General features: G+C 41.7%; 2 protein-coding genes across 3 annotated transcripts; one reads left to right on the top strand and one right to left on the bottom strand.

Annotated features, from left to right (window-relative positions):
* Nucleotides 1-78: 78 nt before the first annotated feature.
* Nucleotides 79-5,202, top strand: LOC147144472 (uncharacterized). The gene is made up of 7 exons (XM_086036031.1): nucleotides 79-89; nucleotides 686-815; nucleotides 2,616-2,709; nucleotides 3,728-3,861; nucleotides 3,952-4,094; nucleotides 4,164-4,361; nucleotides 4,779-5,202. Exons 1-7 carry the CDS (start codon nucleotides 79-81, stop codon nucleotides 4,894-4,896), a joined length of 828 nt encoding a protein of 275 aa, XP_085892157.1. The 3' UTR covers nucleotides 4,897-5,202.
* A 1,231-nt stretch (nucleotides 5,203-6,433) lies between these two features.
* Nucleotides 6,434-21,524, bottom strand: golim4a (golgi integral membrane protein 4a). 2 transcript variants are annotated; one of them, XM_086036614.1, is made up of 16 exons: nucleotides 20,900-21,524; nucleotides 16,420-16,494; nucleotides 15,778-15,827; nucleotides 15,439-15,492; nucleotides 15,195-15,345; nucleotides 14,524-14,606; nucleotides 13,665-13,748; nucleotides 12,528-12,695; nucleotides 12,175-12,435; nucleotides 10,950-11,203; nucleotides 10,676-10,755; nucleotides 10,538-10,590; nucleotides 9,097-9,324; nucleotides 8,812-8,880; nucleotides 8,084-8,179; nucleotides 6,434-7,341 (listed from the first exon to the last, which is right to left on the bottom strand). In XM_086036614.1, exons 1-16 carry the CDS (start codon nucleotides 21,084-21,086, stop codon nucleotides 7,222-7,224), a joined length of 2,013 nt encoding a protein of 670 aa, XP_085892740.1. In that variant the 5' UTR covers nucleotides 21,087-21,524; the 3' UTR covers nucleotides 6,434-7,221. The 2 variants fall into 2 exon arrangements, with proteins under 2 accessions (XP_085892740.1, XP_085892739.1); XM_086036613.1 differs by having other exon boundaries at nucleotides 10,950-11,206; nucleotides 20,900-21,523.
* Nucleotides 21,525-21,738: the final 214 nt, after the last annotated feature.

Here is a 21,738-nt window from a genome sequence, read left to right as displayed (position 1 = left end):
CGCCCTCGCACAGCCCGATGGTTCGTCTCGCGATGTGTTCTTGAAGGCTGGCAGAGTTCACCAGCACACGATTGGGACATGTCAGAAAGGTGAGTTCACACCAAAGATCAAACTTTAAGTGTAACCTGGAGCGACGCATGCTTCCGTGTTTTAATTACTTACTCTAAAAGTCTACACCAATAGGGAAGTCACTCATCCCTTTATATTTTGGCACTGAAACAAATTTAAGAGGAACCAGGCAAGCTTTAGCCTAGCTAAACCACAAGTTAAATGTATGTCATGTAGAAATCCTGAATTGTGCCAGTGGCAATTTTTTTTTTTTTTAAAAAGTCGTTTTAATTTTGCCAAAGTTTCTCCATGGTTGAAGATCTAATTTACCTCAGCCGGCATTAGACAATAGGCAAACTCCCATATTGTTACACCTGCGCGATTAATTTAGATTTATCTAATATTTTAAGAGGGCATAATGTTAGTGGATAACTAAGGTTCAAACTGGTTCATTTGGTGCTTTGCATTGGATTTAATCAATTATAGAGGTGCACGCAGACTATTATAAACCAGTGGCAGACGCGCTCAGGTGTCCCTGGCTGTAACTCAACCGCTCGGCCGGTGGTCAGGTTCTCACCGCACACCAGAGCTTCCGTTACAAACAACTTCATGCTTTTCTCTTCATGCTTCCTTTCAGTTCTTCCGGTGTGAACACTCTCAGCGACAGCCTCCCCAAATCCCACCTGTCCCACTACTCCGAGCTCGGTGTGGCACACTTGCCCGCTTCCGTGCACCGGAGTCCCGATTCTGGACTTGGATCGACACCTGTAAGTGACTGACTTAGAAACACACAAATCGTTCTTTCAGTCCGATGCGCTTCTTTCCCTTGTGCTCTGATTTCCTCTTTATAGTCCTCTCTCGTTCTCCTCATTTGAGCGACCAATCACAGATCACCTGTTTTCTGAAGCTGAGCCATGATTGGTCGTTATCTGAGCCCTGAGCATTTGTGATATCATTTACAGTCGACAGAAGTTGCAAAAATTTTTCATGAATCTCACTGGGTGGGCAGACTGTAAATCTGGGTGGGCCTGTGCACACCCAGGCCCACCCATGGCTCCGCCCCTGCCAGAATGCTGTGTTTCAACTAGTGGGCCTGCATAGAACATAATTTCTTGAAAAAAATATGTTTGTCTTGACATCCACTTTAAGTCATATTCCACAAATGTAATATTAATCAGAATGACGTGTGCAGACTAGCGGGGCTGCATAGAACATATCATTATCATTGAACTTTGGGGTATTTTGACAAACGCATGTCACAGACATTTTAAAACACCTGGAAACGGTTTTAAATTGTGGAAAAATGCATTATATGTCTCCTTTACGGAAGTATATGACATGATTTACATGATATTCCGTACACTGTGTGTAAAAACTGTATTTATTTTACATTTGTGATATTTTGTCATGCTTGATGTCAATAAGCAGCATCAAAGTGGAGCAGCTCAATTGTGCAGTGATAGAGGACAGTGTAGAGTTACATGGGGACGAGGAGGTTGAAAAGGTCAGTGAGGGAGAGACAAAGCATTCCATTAAACCACCAAGCCAAATAGTCCATTTCATCGCATTGGAACGTGCACGAATAGATTGGATTATGACACACGTTTTGCATCTTACTGGCAAAACCTCCTATTACTGAGAATTTACTACCTCATGCGAAACTTTTACAAGAAAATGCTATGTCAAAAAGGTTTTCTTCCTTAAAGGCCACCTCACAGGCTCAATTCTGAACCTAAACTCATTTGCATTACGAATGATCACAGTGGAGGATCTTTGTGGGAACGTACAAGCAGTGCATTCTGGGACATAAACACTCAATGTTGACATTAAAACACATTTTTCGGTGTTCATAAAAGGGAATAACATTTCTCCGACTACCATTCTTAATGAGAATACGTGAATTATAAAGCGCACTAATGATATTTTAGGGTTGCTGAGGTAGTCGATATTTGGGCCTAGGACCACTCAGTTGTGAGGCAGATGCTAACCGCTAAATGCTAAGTGCTGCCCAGCTGAGAATTCCTAAAAAAAAAAAAAAAAAGGGTCTAAACGTCCTATTATTTGGTTAAATAGGATAGTCTTGTGTCTCATCAGCCAAAGTAAAGTGACTCTGATTGAACATTTCTACTGAGGTAACATCAGGTAACAAGCACATTTTGCTGCTCTAATGGGTATTTACGGTTCATTAAACTGCTGTGTGCTATTACTCCCCCCATTTTCTACTGCTCCCCCTTCTTTCCTCTATTATGTGCCAGCTGAAATGGCATCAGATCAATGAATGGACTTTGATTACATTTTGTGATAAAATGTGAATGAAAGTCCTTCCTGGGGATATACTCGCAGTGCTTGGCACTTTTTCATCACCTTTACTCTTTTGTTTATTCCAGTATTTGCTTTATTTGCGTGCAGTACATGCATGTTTAGAAGGAATCTTAACAGCGACGCTGTATTAAACCACGTAGAAAGTATATAGTTTGACGAGGGATTAGAATTCCTGATTTGATATGTTGCGTCAATTCATTTAATGTCTCACCCCGCCGGCGCATGCTTTTCTCCTTTGCACACAGCTTCCAGCCAGCCGCTTCCGGTTTGCCTCGTGGCATCACCTGCCGCAGTGTGACCTCACGGGAGATCAGCTGACCTGCCCCAGGGTCCGCGAAGGTGGGCGCCAGTATCACAATATCAGTATCACAGTATCACAATCTGTGGCCGTGCTTTGTTGTGGTGTACGCCTGCATTACATCATACTGAGACAGTGAGATCATTATTATTTTAAAGGTGTGTGTAATGTTGTGCCTAATAAATATTTTAATGTCACTGCATGCCCCCATTTCAACAGTGGCTCAAAAGGTCCAATGTGTATAATTTACCGCCATCTCATGGTGAACTAATAGAATGCAACAACCTAAGATCGAAGTGCGTGCATTTTGAAGCGAGTGCACTACGGTGACTCAGAGAGACCAACTTTTGCAAGCCTACTCGCAATTTCTTCAGCAGAGGTATAAGCAAAACGTCATTGCAAATTACATCTAGTATTCTCTTGCGAAGGATGTTCAGTCACTACGTTCACAAAATTTGTCTCCTTCCGGTATCCGTAGCAGAAAGATGGCGGTGAAACATGGCACCCTGAGAGATTACTTCACCTACGATTGTATTTTAAAAAGAACATATATATAATGTATATTTTACATATTAAAATTAATAGTGGATTTTCAAAATGAATGAACACTGAAAAATCACTTTAAAGAAATGGGCAATTTTTCTCCTAATTAAAACGGTTCCTGTATGTGTCATTGTCAAATACCCAAAGGATCAACAGCGACAGAATTTTTCACTTTCATGCAAAACTTGAATGACGGCGTTTACATGCTTGTTTTTGCATACATGCGCACAGGGAGGGTATTGGTCCATGCTGCTGCCTATCATGCAAATAATCTGTGTTTGGTTCCTGAGCAGTCCCCCGCCAATCCCAGGCTGGGAGGGGAGATGGGCGGATTGCGTCAGGACGGTGTAAAACAAATCATGCGAGTGATTTGCTGTGGGTGTGGTTAGCTATGTTTTGTCATTTCATTTCGGTGCAATTCAATTCGGTTAAATATCAAGCCACTTCCACAAAGTTAACTTGATAGGCTGACATTGGATCATCTGTGCTAACAAAAATATTTGCTGTCACCCAAAGGGCCATCCGTCGAGGAGCTATTTCAAAGAGAGGCGGACTCAGCCTGTGTGGAGAGATGGAGGAGGAAGAGGAGGAGAGAGAAAGAGGAGCAGAGTTGGGAAGAGAGACGACAAGAGAATTGGGAAAACTGTCTGGTGAGTCAAGACACGTTTGTGTTATGTGTGACATAACTAAAAAAAAAAAATGTCAAGTGATCACCTCGAACTGCTGCCTCCTCCCCAAAGGAGCTGAATCTCTCCTACCAGGATTTGGGTGACGCTTTCCAGGAAGAAAACTTCCTCCGCATTCTCCGCAGGTTGATCCGCGTGGAGCAACTACAGCTGGTCAACAACTCTCTCAGCAATTTGAGTTCAGTCTGTCTGCCAAGGTAAAGAAGAGCATCGCTTCCTTCCTCAGTAAATAAAGCAAATACCACTTTGCTTTCTGCTATTTTCAGGTGCAGGATATTAAATCTGCACCGGAACCATCTGGTGTCTTTGCACCAGTTGCCAACACTTCCAGCCGTGGTGCAACTTTGCTTGTCCGAGAATGCCATCAGCTCCCTGGGAGGATTGGACGCATTGAGGAACAGTCCTCTGCGATCCCTAAACTTGACCCTCAACCCAGTGACCTTCTCTCAGGACTACCGTGCACGGTGAGGAGCTCAAAAAACATATTTATAATCTATTATCGCGTGACCTCTTATAGTGGTCGGCGGGATTTATTTACTCAACTGAGGCATTTAATTTCGCATTAATTTTCTGTAGCTGTCGCGGGTTGAGCTTGGAGACTTTCCCAGCTGACTGGCTGCAAGGCGGGGTACACCATGAATTGGTCGACAGTCAGTTGTGGGGCAAATATAGGGACAGCGCGTGAAATACATTAGCATAATGTCGGAAAAGGTACAATAATAAATGCCAACAAATTTACTTTTCATTTTCCTGCAAGAAGTGTGGGACCTTCTTCCATTTCCCCTTCCTGAAGTTGTACTAATACTTTTGCCAGTGGTGGTTGTACAATAAAGGCTGCATGCAGCAATCACGCTCTCTTCTTCTTGTCTGCCTTCACGCAGTGTCTTCTCCTGCTTGCCAAATCTTGAGATCCTGGACGGTGTCCCGATGCTGCCGGGAGACCATCTCCACACTGGACTCCGCTTCCCACAAATCACACGGATGTGCAACATTTTGTGACTTTTTCTGTGACTCACATCTACTTAGAGGAGAATCCCACAGGCTTTTTTTTTTTTTTACCTTAAATGTGCCACAACTGTTGCCAAAACCACCATACCTATACTGGCAGGCAGTTTGTTGGAGGTTTAACCATTTATGGTTGTGTCTTGTTGAAATTGTGTCGAACTGACAATGATGGAATGCAGTGGAAGGACCTCCAGAGGTAATACAGCTCATCATGATTGCATTATGGCTGCACCAAACATGCCTGTTTACATGCCTGTTTTTGCACAGTTATGTATATGTTTTTAGACAGTGACTGGAATAAACCCGTAAAAAAATTTGATTTGATGGGAATCTATACATTTGCATTGGACTAGCGTTTTTCTTTCAAGAGGAAGTCAATCCAAAACAGTTGGGTTAAAAATAACAGAATTTTGGGTCAAAACTGGACCGATCCACAACTTGGGTGAATTTTGATTTTCTGCAAAAACAACCCCAAAAATTGGTAGTTTTGTACAAAACAACCTCAAAAAATGTGGCTGTTGTGTCCAAAACAATGCAAGAAAGTGGGTCAAATTGACCCAGTTTGTGTATCGGTCCTTTTTTGACCCAAAATTGTGTTATTTTTAACCCAATTCTTTTTAGAGTGTACAATATTATGTTCTGTGTGCCTCCATTAGTCTAAACAATGCATTGTGATTAATATTAGGTTTGTGGAATATGAGTTAGGTAGTAAATTACATCCCGTTTTTGTCCATCTCAGGCGGCGGCCATTTTGTCGCTTTCTGTCGCGATATTAATCGGAATGCTGTGTTTCGACTAGTTGAGGCACATAGAACAGGAACATATTGTCAAGAATATTTTATCGCCCTTCAGAAGGTAATTGACGGGGTGGGGGATGGATGACATGCTGGATTTTTTTTGGGGGGGGGGGATGTTGAACACTACTGTACTATATGAGTACAGCCAGTCTACTTATGCATCAAGCTGACTTACTAAAGAGCATTAAAGCAGACCCAAACTACCACTTACATGCCTCATTGGCACGAGTTTAAGTGTGCATGTGTTCGCTGTGTGTGAGCAAAGAATAAAGTCCCCGCGTTGGTGGGGGAGAGGCCATTAACGCTGCAGTGGGGCGATTAAATGCAGAAGACAAGGTTCAGGTCAGGAAGAGGGGCTTGTGATCAGCAGGGAGTCATTTTTAAAATGTAATCAATCATCCGAAGCTGTTTTATGACAATTTGTCTCCCAAATATCACGGGCAGGCCGTGTGGTCACAGCTTGGAGCTGGAGGCTGGTCACAGCAGAATTTTGTCATATTTTGTATTGCTTAACTTTGATATTTAGGCAATACGCCTCATTCTCTAAGCCTTTGAAATGTTACGACAGTGTATTATACAAAGTATATTTATATTAGTGTTTTCATGACATGTGCCACTATGCATGGATACATGGTTGACGGGTTTTATATAAAAGAAAATTAGGGAAAAAAAATATTACTACATATTATAGTGAAATATGGTTGCGAATAAATCAATTACCTGGGCAAACAAAATACAACAAAAATCATCTTTATTCTACACAAAACATTTAGTTGACAAAACATGATTCATTAAAACCTCACTTTTACTTCAAATACAGTTGAAAAATATACAAATAGACAGCATGTATTTCATTGTACATTGTCATGTGAATTGCATGAGATTTGTTGACCGACAACCTGAAGTCGTTTCAAGATAAGGCAGAATTTGCTCGTTCACATGCTAACTTTGACCTCTCTTTCCCTATATTATGCATTTGGAAATGCATAATGACTTAGAAGAGGCATACGAATGGAAAGGCACATGTCGGTGTGACAGACTTACTTTTAAATTGCACCTTGCCTGATTGTCAAAGGCGTCACAATCAATCTATAATAAATAAAAGAACAAGCGATTGATTGGAATGCCCGATGAACATTTCACTTATGCCTTTTCATACAACGAATACTAACTTATCCTTTTTTTTTTTTTTTTTTTTTTTTTTTTTTAACTTTACCGCCATCTTGTTGAAAGTACATTCATTGCATGTGTGCATTTCAAACAGAGAAGGCATGAATGTATATTTAAAAACAACAACAACAACAACAAAACAAAAAAAACATTGTACAGCAAATAGAACCATTTCCACTCATTACATTCTGTCCAATTGCACAGTGGAAGCGGATCAGTCCCGGCGTAAGCCTTTGCCATCTCCATCTCCAGACGTTCTATCCCAATCGTCCGTCGTGGAGTCTTGACAGGATGGCTGTTGGCTTCCTTTTTGGGAATGAGGAAGAAGAACCTCTCAGTGTTGATTTCGGACTTACATCTCCGCCCGTCGAATGGTTCCCTTCTCTCGACCGGGCCCCTCTTCCTCGGCTTCCTCTTCCTCGTAATTCTCTTCCTCGGTGTCTTTGCCGTGAGCCTCCTCCTTGTGTGGTCCCTGCATACAAGCGCGCTTCACTTTGGCAAATGTCTCAACGAGCAAATGAAACCATTTTGCAGGAAACCCAGAGGCTGACACAACATTTGTAACAGACCGCTACACTACACTAATCATGCCAAAAATCAGGCGGACCATCAAAACTGAGTGTGAAATGAAAAAATTTGCCATTAAGATATGACACGGTCAGAGATACAACTCTGATTTTTTTCACATCGTTTTCCCACAGGGAATAAAGCCACTCGATGGACTTCTTGTCTAAATTCTTGGTCATGTTTTTGTTTTTTTTCATGCACATTAGACCTTTCTTTTGTTTTGATGAGAAAAAAAAAACATTTTTGCCCTAGAATTCTCTACTCACCTGCTATATTTACACTTGTAGGGAACAAAAATGAAGTGCAGATAATAGAATAATAGACCCAACAATTAATTGGAGCACAGAGCTAGATTTTTCATTCATTTTGTCTGAGCTGAGTGCTATAAGATCTATAAGTGACCATACGGTAAGCAACTGAGCCTCCCCACCCAAAAGGTTTGCAATTTGCTTATAGATGCCACAAAATGATGCCCAAGAAGAACTAATTTTTTGCTTGGCCAGATCACCCTTATAAAAAGAGACCTTGGTCTCAGTGGGTTTTTATTTTCTGGTTTTGAAAATAAAAACTGCAAAATACAACCAAATGATATTGGGAGAATTTTCCTCTTTGAATGTCAACGAAAACTAATATCCCAAGTGACCCACCTGTTCTATGTTCTCCTCATTGTACGTCTCCTCTCCATCCTCCTCCACTTGGTCGTCCCTCTCCTTCTTCTCCCCACCAGCAATGTCATCCTGAACCTTCCGGGTCAGAGATGCACCACATAACTGGCTCACGTAGTAGCATTCATCAATTAGAAAAGATAAGCCACTTCACAAAAAAAAAAACGTTGAAAGTAAGACACAGAGATGCCTTCCTTGACACTATTAGGGACAGGCTTTTGACTAAGCAGAATGTGAACGATCAGAAAATTGGTGTGCGCATTTGGTCAGGCTCAATTAGCATTCAAGCTAGCATTGTTTGCTATCAGATCAAATGTACAAATGAAACTATGTGATAGTAGCATCAATTAACAACCGGATTGGAATTCAATTTTTTTTTTGTATTGCTTTGGTGCCATCTTAGAATCTTGGTTCTCGGGAACTCTGTTAAAGTGAGTTGAGGAGCTTCAAATAGTATTGCTTTGCTCCCGCAGTGCGCCACCTATAGGTGATTATAAATCTTGCGCCATAGCAGACGTCTGCTATTTTCTTCTACAGGACGCAAACCCTACCGGTTGCAGTTATGCACTCCATTTTCCATCAACCTCTTGGGGAAAAAAAAAGAAAAAAAAAAACCCAACATTTTATTCTAAGAAAGAAAGAAAAAAAAAAACAGTTGGCTATGATGCTAATCTCTCATAACCATAACTGACAAATGGTGTTTCACACACCTCCTCCTCAGCTTCCTCCTGGTACTGGTCCTCTAGATTGTCTTCCTGCTGATCCGGGTTTCCAGCAATCTGGAGACACACACACACACACACACACACCCACACACACACACACACACACACACACACACACACACACACACACACACACACACACACACTTGACGTCATGTGGCCACTTGGATCAATGTCATCCTCATGATGTCGCCCTTTCAAGCCATGCTATCAACATGTCAGTGCCTTGTGGATATTTTGCAAATTCTTCTTCTCACTGTGCCCACTCACCACAAGCTCGTCCTCCATAGCGGGATGCTCGTGGCCTTGGTGTGAGTCTACGTGCTGGTCATTTGCTGCCGTCTCCGGCTCCTCCTCCTCTTCCTCCTCTTCCTCTTCCATCACCTCATCCTCCGGAACACGATGATGCGACTGGTCTTCCTCCGCTTCTTCGAACTCGTCCTCTCCCTGGTTGTTGGGGTCATCCTCAGGGTCCAGCTCGCTGCCGCCGATGGCACCCTGATGTAGCGTGAAAGGCAACGAAAAAAGATGGGTGACCTCTAAACACAAAACGTTAGTTTGTTCGATAGAGGTTGACAGTTTGAGCCTGGACTACATTAATTCAATTGACTTTTTTCCAACAGGAAAAATAGTTTTGAAATGTAAAGTAACTAGGAAGTCTTCAGACTAGTCGGAAACATGAGACTCCAACATATGGAGACAGAAAAAAAATGCTGCTCCACAATTATTTTACTTGGAGGAATTTATTTTTTCCATTTCCTGTTTTGAGTCGAGCTGGAAATCCCAGAAAGTGGCCTGACAAACAAAAATGCGACGCCGCACAATCGGAGGTCAGTGTGCTACAGGGGCCTTTCTCAAGTAAATTTCGGTTATTGTTAAAAAAGAAGTCATCCCAAAAATGTTCTTTACAATATGTTCTATGCAGCCCATCTTGTCTAAATACGGCATTCTGATAAATATTGCGGTTGTGGAATAAGAGTTAATTCACTCGTTTTAGCTACTGTATCTCCGGGGGCGGCCATTTTGGTCATTTCTGTCGCCTGAAAATGACATCACAACTACTCAGGGCTCAGGTAACGACCAATCATGGCTAACCTGTTTTCCGAAGCTGAGCCGTGATTGGTCGTTACCTGAGTAGCTGTGATGTCATTTTCAGTCGACAGAAATGACCAAATGGCCGCCCCTTGAGCTAGCTAAAAACGGGTGGATTTTGCTGCTTAACTCATATTCCACAAACGCAATATTTATCATATTGCCTTGTCAACTAGTGGGCCTGCATAGAACTTATTCTTGAAAAAATATGTTTGGGTTGATTTTCCTTTTAAGTAGAAAAATCCACCCGTTTTCAGCCATGAAAGGGGCGGCCATTTTGTCACTTGCTGTCAGCTGAAAATGACGCCACGGAACAGGTGACAACCAACCATGGCTCAGCTTCAGAAAACAGGTGAGCCGTGGTTGGTTGTTACCTGAGCCCTGAGTAACTGTGATGTCATTTTCAGTCGAGAGCAAATGACAAAATGACCGCCCCCTGAGATGGTTAAAAACGGGTGGATTTTGCTTTTTCATATTGGGGCTTTTTAACAAAATTTGTGGGTTGACTTCCACTTTAATAAGACCTAGGTGTATTTTCAAATAATTTCACGTGGGAATGATACGCTTCAAACTGAAGTTAAGAAAGATGAGTTAGCGGAAACAAGGACAAAGAAGTCACCTTGTGATGTGGTGGCACCTTCATGTCGTCACGTAACAGGAGAGAATGCTTCTCTGTGAAAAGAAGAATGAAACAAATGAGCTCCCCTGACAAGGTCGAAAAAACGCACCGATGGGCGGCAAGAATGCTCCGCTTGACCTTTTTTATTGTCAGAGCGATGCACTTCTTCTTCTTCTTGGTGTAGATTATGGTCCATGTTTTCATACTCGGCCTTCTTCCTGAGAACAAAGACAGGATCGAGAGCTCATTTCAAAACTCCCAAACTGTCCTAGGACTGGCACCTTTCTTGCTGTTAACCTTGCTGGGAAAAAAAACATGCCTGCCGTGAACTTATTTGGAATCTTTTTATTTCACTTGCGGCGTGCGGACATTGTCAGTCACCGCATGCACCTGACTGTGATTGTCGTCTGACCTTTGTTGCTCCTCTCTTAGCAGTTGCTGCCGTCGGTCTGCCTCCTGATGCTGCTGCTTCTCCCTCTCCTGCTCTTCCTTCAACTTAGCCTCCCTCTCCCTCAGCACCGTCTCTCTCTGCGACTGCAGGGAGTCCTGTTGCATCTGGATCAACCGCCGCTCTTCGGCCTTCTGAGCCTCCAGGCGCTGCTGCTCCCGCTGCTGCTCGTAAGCGGATTTGGCACCCTCTACCTGACTGTGTGTCTCTTGAACTTCCTTCTAGACGACAAATAAGTATTTATTGCAATTTAAAGCGGAAGTCAACCCAAACTTTTTTTCTTTTTTTTTTCCAGAATACGTTCTATGCAATCCCACTAGTTGAAACAGAGCATTCTGATGAATATTGCGTTTGTGGAATAATCCACTCGTTTTTAGCCATCTCTGGGGTCGGCCATTTTGTCTTCTGTCGACTGAAAATGACATCACAACTGCTGGCAACGACCAATCAGAAAACAGGTCAGCCGTGATTGGTCGTTGTGAGCAGTTGTGATGTCATTTTCAGTCGACAGAAGAGAAAACGGCTGCACAGAGATGGCTAAAAACGAATGCATTTTGCGGCTTAATTTATATTCCACAAACGCAGAAGTTTCAATTAGTGGGCCTATTTGCATATTATTGAAATTAATAGTAATACAATTGTGAAAGCGGAAGTCAACCCAAACATGTTTTTTTTCAAGAACATGTTCTATGTAGACCCAATAGTTGAAACAAGGCGTTTATGATAAATATTGCGTTTGTGTAATAAGAGTTCATCCACCTGTTTTAAGCCATCTCTGGAGGCAGCCATTGTGTCACTTGTGTCGACTGAAAATGACATCACAGATCCTCAGGGCTCAGGTAACGCCCAATCACAGCTCACCTGTTTTCTGAAACTGAGCCATGATTGGTCGTTATCTGAGCCCCGAGCAACTGGATTTTCTTGCTCAACTCATATTCCACAAACACAATATTAATCAGAATATTGTGTTTCAACTAGTGGCTCTGCATATCACATATTCTTAAAAAATATATGTTGGGGTTGACTTCCCCCGTTAACTCATATTCCACAAAAGCAATATGAATCAGAATGCCGCGTTTAGACTAGTGGAGGTGCATAGACCATATTATTGTAAAGAAAAATGTTGGGGTGACTGTAAAACATGTTCAGAATTACAATATGTAGTTGAGATGAGTAAAGTGATTCTGACATGCGGCTGACGTATCTGGCTGTCCAAGGCGTTCTCATCCGGCTGCTCCAGTTCTTGCTCGCCTTGCTCCTCCTCCTGTTGCTCCTCCTGCTGTTGATCCGGGTCCTCCTCCTCTAGCTTTTGAGGTTGTCCTGCTTGGGCCATCTCCTCCTCAGCCAGCTCCCTCTTCCTCTCTGCGTCTCCGTCCTCCTCTTTCTCCGACATGTCGGGGTGGGACTTGATCTCGGACTGAGAGTGGATCTCCTCCTCTTGCTGGTCCAGCTGAGACAAAATGTTTGAACGCAGAATTTATTTTTGGGGTGAGTCAAGATAAAAAAAAATGAATACAAATAAATAAATAAATAGCTCCTTACCCTGGACGCAGTATCATGGTGATCCTCTTTCGGGTCAGGCACCTTCTTATTTGGCTCCCCGATTGCAAAGGAATCTGGTTGCTGGAGCACAGAGTTTTGCTCAGGCTGTCTCAAGTTTGGTGCCTTGTTTAGGGACTCCTTCAGCTCTTTGTATTTGTTAACTTGTACCTAAAATGGGAGACACAAGACCGCAGAAGGTAAAACGTACAGTAGGTGCGAATCACATTCATTTACAGATATTCTCACGTCAGACGGAAAATCTCGCAAAACCCCCACGAGATTAAACGAGACGTCGGAGTGAACAAACATGGCGGATGAAAAGGCAGAAGGGGTATCGGGGCGTGTTTTGACGGCGGTGCTGGTTTGCGATTGATTTTAGTGGACCAAAAGTGACACAGAAAGAAAAGACGTTGGGCTCTGCTGCGGCGTGACTGTTTTCATTTTGGAAAAAGTACAGTATGTTTCAAGAAAAAAGTTGAAAGTCTCCAAAAATAATCATTTCACAAGGTTAAAATGAGATAAAAAAAGTAATCATTTTACAAAAATAGTAATACACTATTAAAAAATACTATATATTTAGCAATACCTAAAACGAATACCTGCTTCATAATCATCCATCCAGTCATCTATTTCCCCATTGGGGACGTAGGTGAGCTGCAGCTGACTTTTGGCAAGAGGCGGTATACGCGCTCGACCGGTAGCCAGCCAAAAAAAAAAACTAATAAGATAAAGTATACACCCAAGTTCAATATTTTTATATACATTTAAGAAGAATACCTATTATTCCCTCAAAGGCTTAGTTGACAAAATGTTTTGTTTTTCTGCCCTCTCTCTCTTTTTTTATTTGTACACGGCACTATGTGTAAAAGAGTGGTTCTGAACCAGAAGCAAAGAGGATGCCCAGGCTTTGAAGCACATTAGCATGAAAGCCTTTATTCAAAACAACAAAACATTTTTATCACTTTGTCGCTATTCATTAATTTAATAGCTCCCTTTTAAGACGATCCGTACAAAGCTGCTCTTCAGTTAAATGCTAGGACTCGTATTTGTCATTACCACAGCAGCTAGCCCGAGTCTTGTTTCCATGCCATGCTTTATTTTATGATTGAAGAACCTCATTAAACTGCCTCCGCTTACCTGAGCTGCCGCTAGCGCGTTCTTGTGGTCTTCTAGTGACAGTGCGATCTGATCGTGCGTTTTCTTCAGGTCTTGATGCCTCACCTGAACACACGAGCGCAACACAACAGATGCCATTAACACACGACTGTAACAGGCTCCCCGTATCAATGCAGATGAAACATGAGTGAGAAGGTTGTGCAGTCACACGATATAATTCAAGGCAATGTTTCACTTTGCCTATTCTCACATACGGTTTGAATTAAATGGCACTATTTTAATTGATTTTCAACTAAATTATTCGGAGATCCCAGTGGCCAAAATCTATTACACAACACAGCATAAACTAAACACACCATATAGTGTACTGTATTTAAAGCGGAAGTCAACCCAAACATATTTTTTTTCAAGAATATATTCCCAGCAGGCCCACTAGTTGAAATACGGCATTCTGATTAATTTTGCGTTTGTGGAATATAAATTAAGCAGCAAAAAGCACTCGTTTTTAGCCATCTCTGGGAGCGGCCATTTTGTCTTCTGTCTGTCTTCTGACTGAAAATGACATCACAACTGCTCACAACGACCAATCACGGCTGACCTCTTTTCTGAATCTGAGCCACGATTGGTTGTTGTGAGCAGTTGTGATGTCATTTTCAGTCGACAGACGACAAAATGGCCGCCCCCAGAAATGGCTAAAAACGAATGGATTAACACTTATTCCACAAACGCAATATTTATCAGAATGCCCCGTTTCAACTAGTGGGCTTGCATAGAACATATTCTTGAAAAAAATATGTTTGCGTTGACTTCCGCTTTAACAACCCGACAACTGATTAAGAAGCAGCAGCATTAAATCAGATAAGCAGATAAAAAGTCTCACCTGAGCATCCTGTAGTTGGATGTGAATGTCCTGGTGGGCTTTCCTTAGCTGCTTATTTTCCTCTCTGAGGTTATATACATTGTCTGCAGGTAGACAAAAAAAGTCAGCTTTTACAAGAAACATCAATCCTAAACTGCATTTCCTTCATTACAATATTAACCGGATGATATATTGTTAACAAGCAAAGCTGCTACATCAGGACGATGATATTGCCTCAAACGATAGGTAAATCCACATTTTGAGTGTTGCAATACTATCTCAATCGATTCACACGCTGGACAATTTTTGAAATATGTTTATCTATCTTTCTCTGCCCTGGAACATGACAAGAAAGCAGCATCAGGTATCAGGCGAGGACAATATGAGTAACCCGTGGGCCTACTCTAAAAATAGCTGACCGGTGGTGGGACATGGTGATTTCCGAAAGAATGTTCAGACCTGGATTTTCTAACTGCGAGGCAGACATTCTAACCACTATTTCACGGTTGTAAAACTAACCAGTTAGGTTCCAATCACGTGTAGTTTCTAGTTAGGTCACAAGATGGAGACAGAGTCGGGATATTGAAAGTGTGACGCAACTGCGCCTCAAAAACGGCATGTGGAAAAACAGACCTCGTCTTACTTGTACAATACATTCATATTTTATCATTTGATTGAAGCAAAAGCAGCACCTTTAAGCTGGGCCACCTCCTTTTCTTTGACTTGCTGCATTTTTTCGTAGCGCTCTCTGTGCTCATCGAGCAGTCGACTGTGATCATTTCCCTGTATCTGATGCTGCTCCTGCAGATCGTAATACTGCTTCTTCAGATCCTCATGTTGGTTCTGAAAGACAAGTGCGCACATACGGCCATTCCTTCATTTTACATTACGAACATTAGGGAGTCTATGTTGGGAGTGGACAAAGCGAATGGGAACCTTGAGCATCTGATGTTGCACGTGTAGCGAGCTCAGTTTGCTGCTGGAGTCTTGCTGTGTGAGCACACAAACGGAATGTTGTAAAAATCACACTTCTCTTAATTGTTGAGTTGTCGAACTAAACAAAACATCTAGTGGGAGACACGCCACACACATTGAACAGTGGGGAGCAGATGAACACAAAGTAAAAGGAAAAAAAAAAAAAAAGAATGTTTGAATGAGAAATAATGTCAGTAATAATACATTTGCTTCTTCATGGGAAGTAATGTCAATAATAAGAATAAATTTGCTTCTTCATGACAATTAAGGATTTAGATGCTCAATGGGAACTTAAAGTACCTTCTCCTTATTCAATGACTGCTGTGACTCCAGTTTATACACCAGGTAATCTGGAACGGAAAAAAAGCTTGTTTAAAAAAATAAAGTAACATCAAACTTGCTATAGAAGGACACAATGGTATTTTTAAAGATGACACTAGACGCATGTAATACCAATATTGGTAATTCGAATCAACCCAAACGTATTTTTTCAAGACTGTGTTTCCAGCAGGCCCACTAGTTGAAACACTGCATTCTGATTAATATTGCCTTTGTGGAATATGAGTTCATCTGCAAAATCCACCCGTTTTTAGTCATATCAGGGGGCGGCCATTTTGTCATTTCTGTCGATCAAAAATGACACCACAACTACTCAGGGCTCAGGGAACGACCAATCACAGCTCAGCTTCAGAAAACAGGTCAGCCGTGATTGGTCGTTACATGAGCCCTGAGTGGTTGTGGTGTCATTTTCGATCGACAGAAGTGACAAAATGGCCGCCCCCGGAGATGGCTAAAAACAAGTGGATTAACTGTTATTCCACAAATACAATATATATCAGAATTTCTCGTTTCAACTAGTGTTGAATATGTTTGTGTTGACTTTTTCCTTTAAGTGTCACATCTGAATGGGACAGAACAGAGTGTTCGTATTAGTTGTCTCACCTTCTTTGGCCTTTTTGTGCTCTAACCTCTCCTTCTGAAGAGATTTCTCCAGTCTTGAGCGATGCTCATACACCACTGCAAAATGTGAAGCCGGCAAGAGGAGGGAAACATTGTGACACGGTGACAAAGCAGAGAAGTTGAAGACAGACCATTGACAGTACAAACTTTGTGACGATGTGGCTATTTCTTCTGATTGCTAAATCAAGACATTCCTGCAGATGTTTGTGGCCTATCATTAGACAAGGTGCATAACAGATTAGGAGCATAGAAAAAAAAAATCATTTGATATATCTTAGCTTTGTTTTGTATGACACAGAACACACTTCCACTGTGGGACAGTGCTTTCCAGATTCCTCAGAGCCTAGAAAACTAGCTTTCCGCACTTAGCGCAACACTCCCTGTAGTCACAGCATGTTTGGGGACACAAATACACTAAATATATGGACACCATGACACACAAGGAAATTAAAACACACCAACCCAATTTGCAGCTAACTCGCGACATTTTAACAATATTTTGCTAACGACAACAATAGTATTGCAATGCAGTATTGGGGGAAAAAAACGCTCATGGCGCTTCACTATGAAATGATGAACAACTTAAGGGAACAGGCTCATAAGAATAAAGCAATGTTTTAATGTACCAAATTATGCACTTAACTCATTCGGTGCCAGACATTTTCAGACCCTCTTTTACCGTAATGCATGATTTTAAAAAACAATTTTTTTAATATAAATAAATTCCTGGGATTGAATGGCTGGACTGTGAAAAGGCAAATAAATACGTCAATGGCAGCGAATGAGTTAATCAGCATGCGTAAACACTTGTCTGTTGATACAATACAATACAATTTACATAGCGCATTTTCTTCTAAAATTCGCATGTGCACACAGTCCTTATCTCTGTTGCGCAAGAACTAACAATCACTGTCTACTGAGTGTCGAGGTTTCAGACCAATTTCCAATACGGCCTGATGAAAGTGCATTAGCAGAGTGTGAAACAAGGCAGCACTCTATGGAGATGACCTTTACGGGTCTGCTGGTTTAGATAGCGGGATGATTGGATCTGTTGAGTGGGCTGCTGGCTTACAGCCCAAATACTGTCGATCAAAGCGGGAAGAGGTCAGCACTGCTTGCTTGAATGTTTGAGTATAATTTGAGTTTAACGCAGTTCAAACACATGATGAGCCTGTTTTTGTTTGTTTTAAAACTCCGACTTCTATACATTGTCTCACCGTGCATCCCCACTCACGACTCAATATTTAGAACACGGGAAACAATCAAAAGTCACCCGTGGATATCAAGTGACACAATCAGTATGAATGCCGAATGATCAACTCCGCAATGTGAGTGCGTTACACAAGATAAGGGCCAAAGTTGCTCCTGTTAATGTGTCAAGAAAGAAAAACAAGAAAAACGGGTACGAAGCACTTTTTAGCTCCTTAGATTGCAGGACAATGACGTTCAACTCACCTCATCGCTTTGAAAAACATCTTTGAAAAATGAGTTTTGTCATTATGCTAGAATTTGAAAATTACTTGCACATTTTCTTTACAGCTCTTCAGCATTCTGTAATGGAACCAAAAGTGTGTCGATACCGGTGAGCGAGCAGCCCCTTAGCTACAGCTGCCCCATTTACACAGCATCAATGAAATGACGCTACTGCTGGAGTTGGCCTAATGGGCAAAGCATTCTATTAGGCCTTCCTGACTCGGAGAAGCTGTGGCACAATGCCAGGCCATAAAGAGTCTGTAAAATGGGCTTTTCTCTTGAAATGGAAAGTTAAAAAAAAAACTAGGCTGCCCTTTCAGAGACTAAAAAAAAACAACAAAAAAAAAACAATCTAATTACCGTACACATTAAAGTGGAAGTCGACCCAAAAATTGTTCTATGCATGCCCACTTGTTTAAATACGGCATTCTGATTAATATTGCGTTTGTGGCATATAAGTTAAGCAGTAAAATCCACCTGTTTTTATCCATCTCTCCATTTTGTCACTTGCTTCGTCTGACTTCAACATTTAGCACTGCGTAAGTTACAGAGCAGGGGCGGAGCCCAGATTTACAGACTGCCCACTCAGTGAGATTCATGAAAAAATATATCCTTTTACATTTTTAGTAAATTATGAAATTATTTGTGTGTGTTTTTTTTTTTAATTGAATATTAAGAATGGCATAATTGTGGTGGTCTAAGGAGGATCTGAACTTCATATTATTCAGTTTGTCATTTTGTTGGAATATACGATGTGTCGGGACAGGAGGATTGTGCGAAGCGAGAGAAATGGTCCACCCTGATTTTTCCAGGCCCACCCATTAGCCACGTTCTGGCTTCGCCCCTGTTACAGAGTATAGACTACACCCAAGTGTGTGTGCGCGTGTGCGTGAGAGAGTGCGGTGTCCTGTATTAAGTATTAAACCCCACTACCTCTGAGGGTAAAAAAACAGACAATCCACTTAGCTGGCTGTTGAGCTAAAACCCCGCCTGGTCAGTCATAAGATTAAGTTAAACAGCACCCTGGGATAAAGGTCATGACCTGTCTTTCAAGTGAACAACCATCGGCCTCCAGTACGCTGTACTTACAGCTCAGTTGCTACAACATCCCTACATCTACAATTTGGGTCTATAATAGGGATGTCTCGATCCGACCCAAATTCCGATCACGTGGTTTTCAGCTGACCATGGATCGGAGCAAGACCGTTTTCCTTCATTTTCTGAAAAATGTACATGTCACAAAGTGACCAAATAATCCAAATCTACAAATAAATCCTCAAATGGAGCAGTAAGAGTTTAATGTTACATTATACAATGTTACATTTTGTTTATTTCGCGTGGGTAGCAGTCAGAGTGGCAGTAGGGACACACATGCACACGCAGAAGTACGTTTGGGTATTCACAAAAGTCTCCCTCCGCGTTGCAGCAGTCCGTAAATTTGAGCAAGAAGGACACACAATGATGTGAAAACACTCAGGGTAAGCCGAAAGATGCTTTAAAAAAAGCGCGAGTCTACCTTGGCTACTATAAAGCTACCTCACTGGACAGCAAAAGAGTTGAAAGAGGAGACAGGCAGGTTAGCAATTATGAGTGTGCAACTGCTTGACTTCAAATAGAAGTTTAACGAGCGTAAATAGCTTGTTGACAAGCAAGCTTGTTTGCCACCGGTTGCATTTAACGAGGTGATGAATCAATAGTGTCGTTGGTCACGCGCAGCAATTAACTGCATGGATGTCATTTTAGCCTACACACGCCAATCATGTAAATGTATTGTTTACTATTAGATACGTCAAATGCAGTCAAATAGCTCATTCTACAGTATATTCTACAGTATGGCGGCGCTAGGAAATAAAATGTATAAATGCACTATACAATTACATGAAAAAAAACAATTTAGTAAAGTGTCCTGCACACTCATATCTATGGTGCTTGATGTTAACATTGTGCTTGACGTTAACATTAAATGTTAAATGTCCTGGCTTTTGTTCATGTGCGGTATTTGCTGGTGTTATGCTAAAAACCCACGAAAAATTACAATACAAAAAGTAAAATAAAACATGACAGAGATTGGCCAATAAACATTTTGAGTTGTTCAATGTGTATCATCAGATTAAGAGCTAAAAAAAAAAAGAAAAAGACAGAACATTTATTCATTTTTATAGCCTTACAAAAAGCAATTGGCAATGATTTAGTGGATCTTCCCATATAATAATTGTACATATATCTACAAACATTTAACATATAACGCATTTATATACCGTATATACATGTCTGTATGTACATGTCTATATTAATTTGAGACTATTTGTATGTGCGTTTTTTAATTTTTTCATGTATTTCAGATTCAAAACCAACGACTCGGGTGCCAAAAAGGTGTGATCGGTGGAAAGACGATTGGAACAACGTTTTCAGCTTTGCAGTTTAAGTGTACTGTAATGCTTCACGCCGATTTCAACTGGAGTTTGTGTTTATTCGAAAGTTCCAAATTGTTTTTTAACAGACCACTCTTACTGATCGGAACACTACAGAAACAAAAAAAAAACAAAACTGCAGGCATACACTTCCAGCAGTGGTGCCTTCCGACTTAATTGACTTAATTGCATTTGTGTCGAGTCTGCAGTCCGCTATGTAAGCGTAGTTTGTTACTGTAGACTTGCAAGTGACGGCAGGTAAAAGAAAACGTGACACCTATTTGTGATTTGTTGTTTATGTGTACTAAAAAAAAAAAGTTTGTCATCTGTCCTCAGTTCCTAACTGTGTTTGATCTGATAAGAGGCACAAATCAAATCAAGTCAGGTGAGGTTTATTTGTATAGCCCTTAATAACAAAAGTCTCCAAGTGGTTCTCAAACCCAAATTTGCAAAAAAAAAAAAAAAATACTACGACATCCCTTAGAATCCCAAAACAAAAAAGGACTTGTTTAACCGAGCATGGTGCAACATGTCACGCGCAAAAGGGAGTCAATCACGACAGCGTCACTGGTGTTTACCTTGGAGCTGAGCCGACAGAGACTCCTGGTGCTGCTGGTACTTCAGTGCCATGGATTGTGTCCTCTTAAGATCCTTGTGCATCTCGTACGACACCATGCCGCCGTACATCATTCCACACACCACGGTGACCAGCAGGAGAACCTGGAAAATCCGACGTTGCCTCCGCGAGCACACCCCGTTTCCCATGTTGGACCCGCACCTCTCTCCGCCGCCTAAGCGAGGAAGCTCCGTCTCTGCTGCTGGAAAGTTCCCGACTCGACTCGCAACCTCGCTCCTCACTCTTTAGTCCAGAGACATTTCCACGCAGGTCAGACGAGTTGAGGCAAACATGACTTTCGCACGGTAACACTCGCGGCAGTCTTTTTCCGCTTCACTTCAAAGTGGCCGCGCAGATTTTCACCAAACGACTCGGGGTTTGCCGAGATGTGACGAAAAACGAAACTCGCCTCTCCCTCGTCGTTGCAAGTTTGTTTTTTTTTTACCTCCCAAACGCAACCTACAAAAGTTGTGCGGAAAAAGTTTGGTGCGAAATCGCCATCGAGGCCTGCATGGTACCTTTAACTCGAGTTACGTGTCAATCGGGTAGACCCCTGCCATCCAACCGCAACTAAACAGGAAGTCCTGCCCCACGAGGAAACAAATTTACATAGACCCGCCCCTAGAAAAATACCGTTCGCCTATTGGTAGCCAGAGATGTCAATGAAAAGCAGCCGGTGAACGAGTTGGATTATTGAAAAAGACGCTTGCTTCTCATTCCTAGGAATTTACTTCAACCGTGCAGAACACCGCCTACACGTTTTGTACTAATTAAATAAACTAAATTAATTAAATCCAACCA

This window comes from Filicampus tigris, chromosome 7, assembly GCF_054856515.1.
Source record: "Filicampus tigris isolate MCC_2025a chromosome 7, RoL_Ftig_1.0, whole genome shotgun sequence".
Lineage (NCBI taxonomy): Eukaryota > Metazoa > Chordata > Actinopteri > Syngnathiformes > Syngnathidae > Filicampus > Filicampus tigris.
The sequence above is the reverse complement of the archived record's forward strand: the minus strand, read 5'-3'. Positions and strand labels throughout refer to the sequence as shown.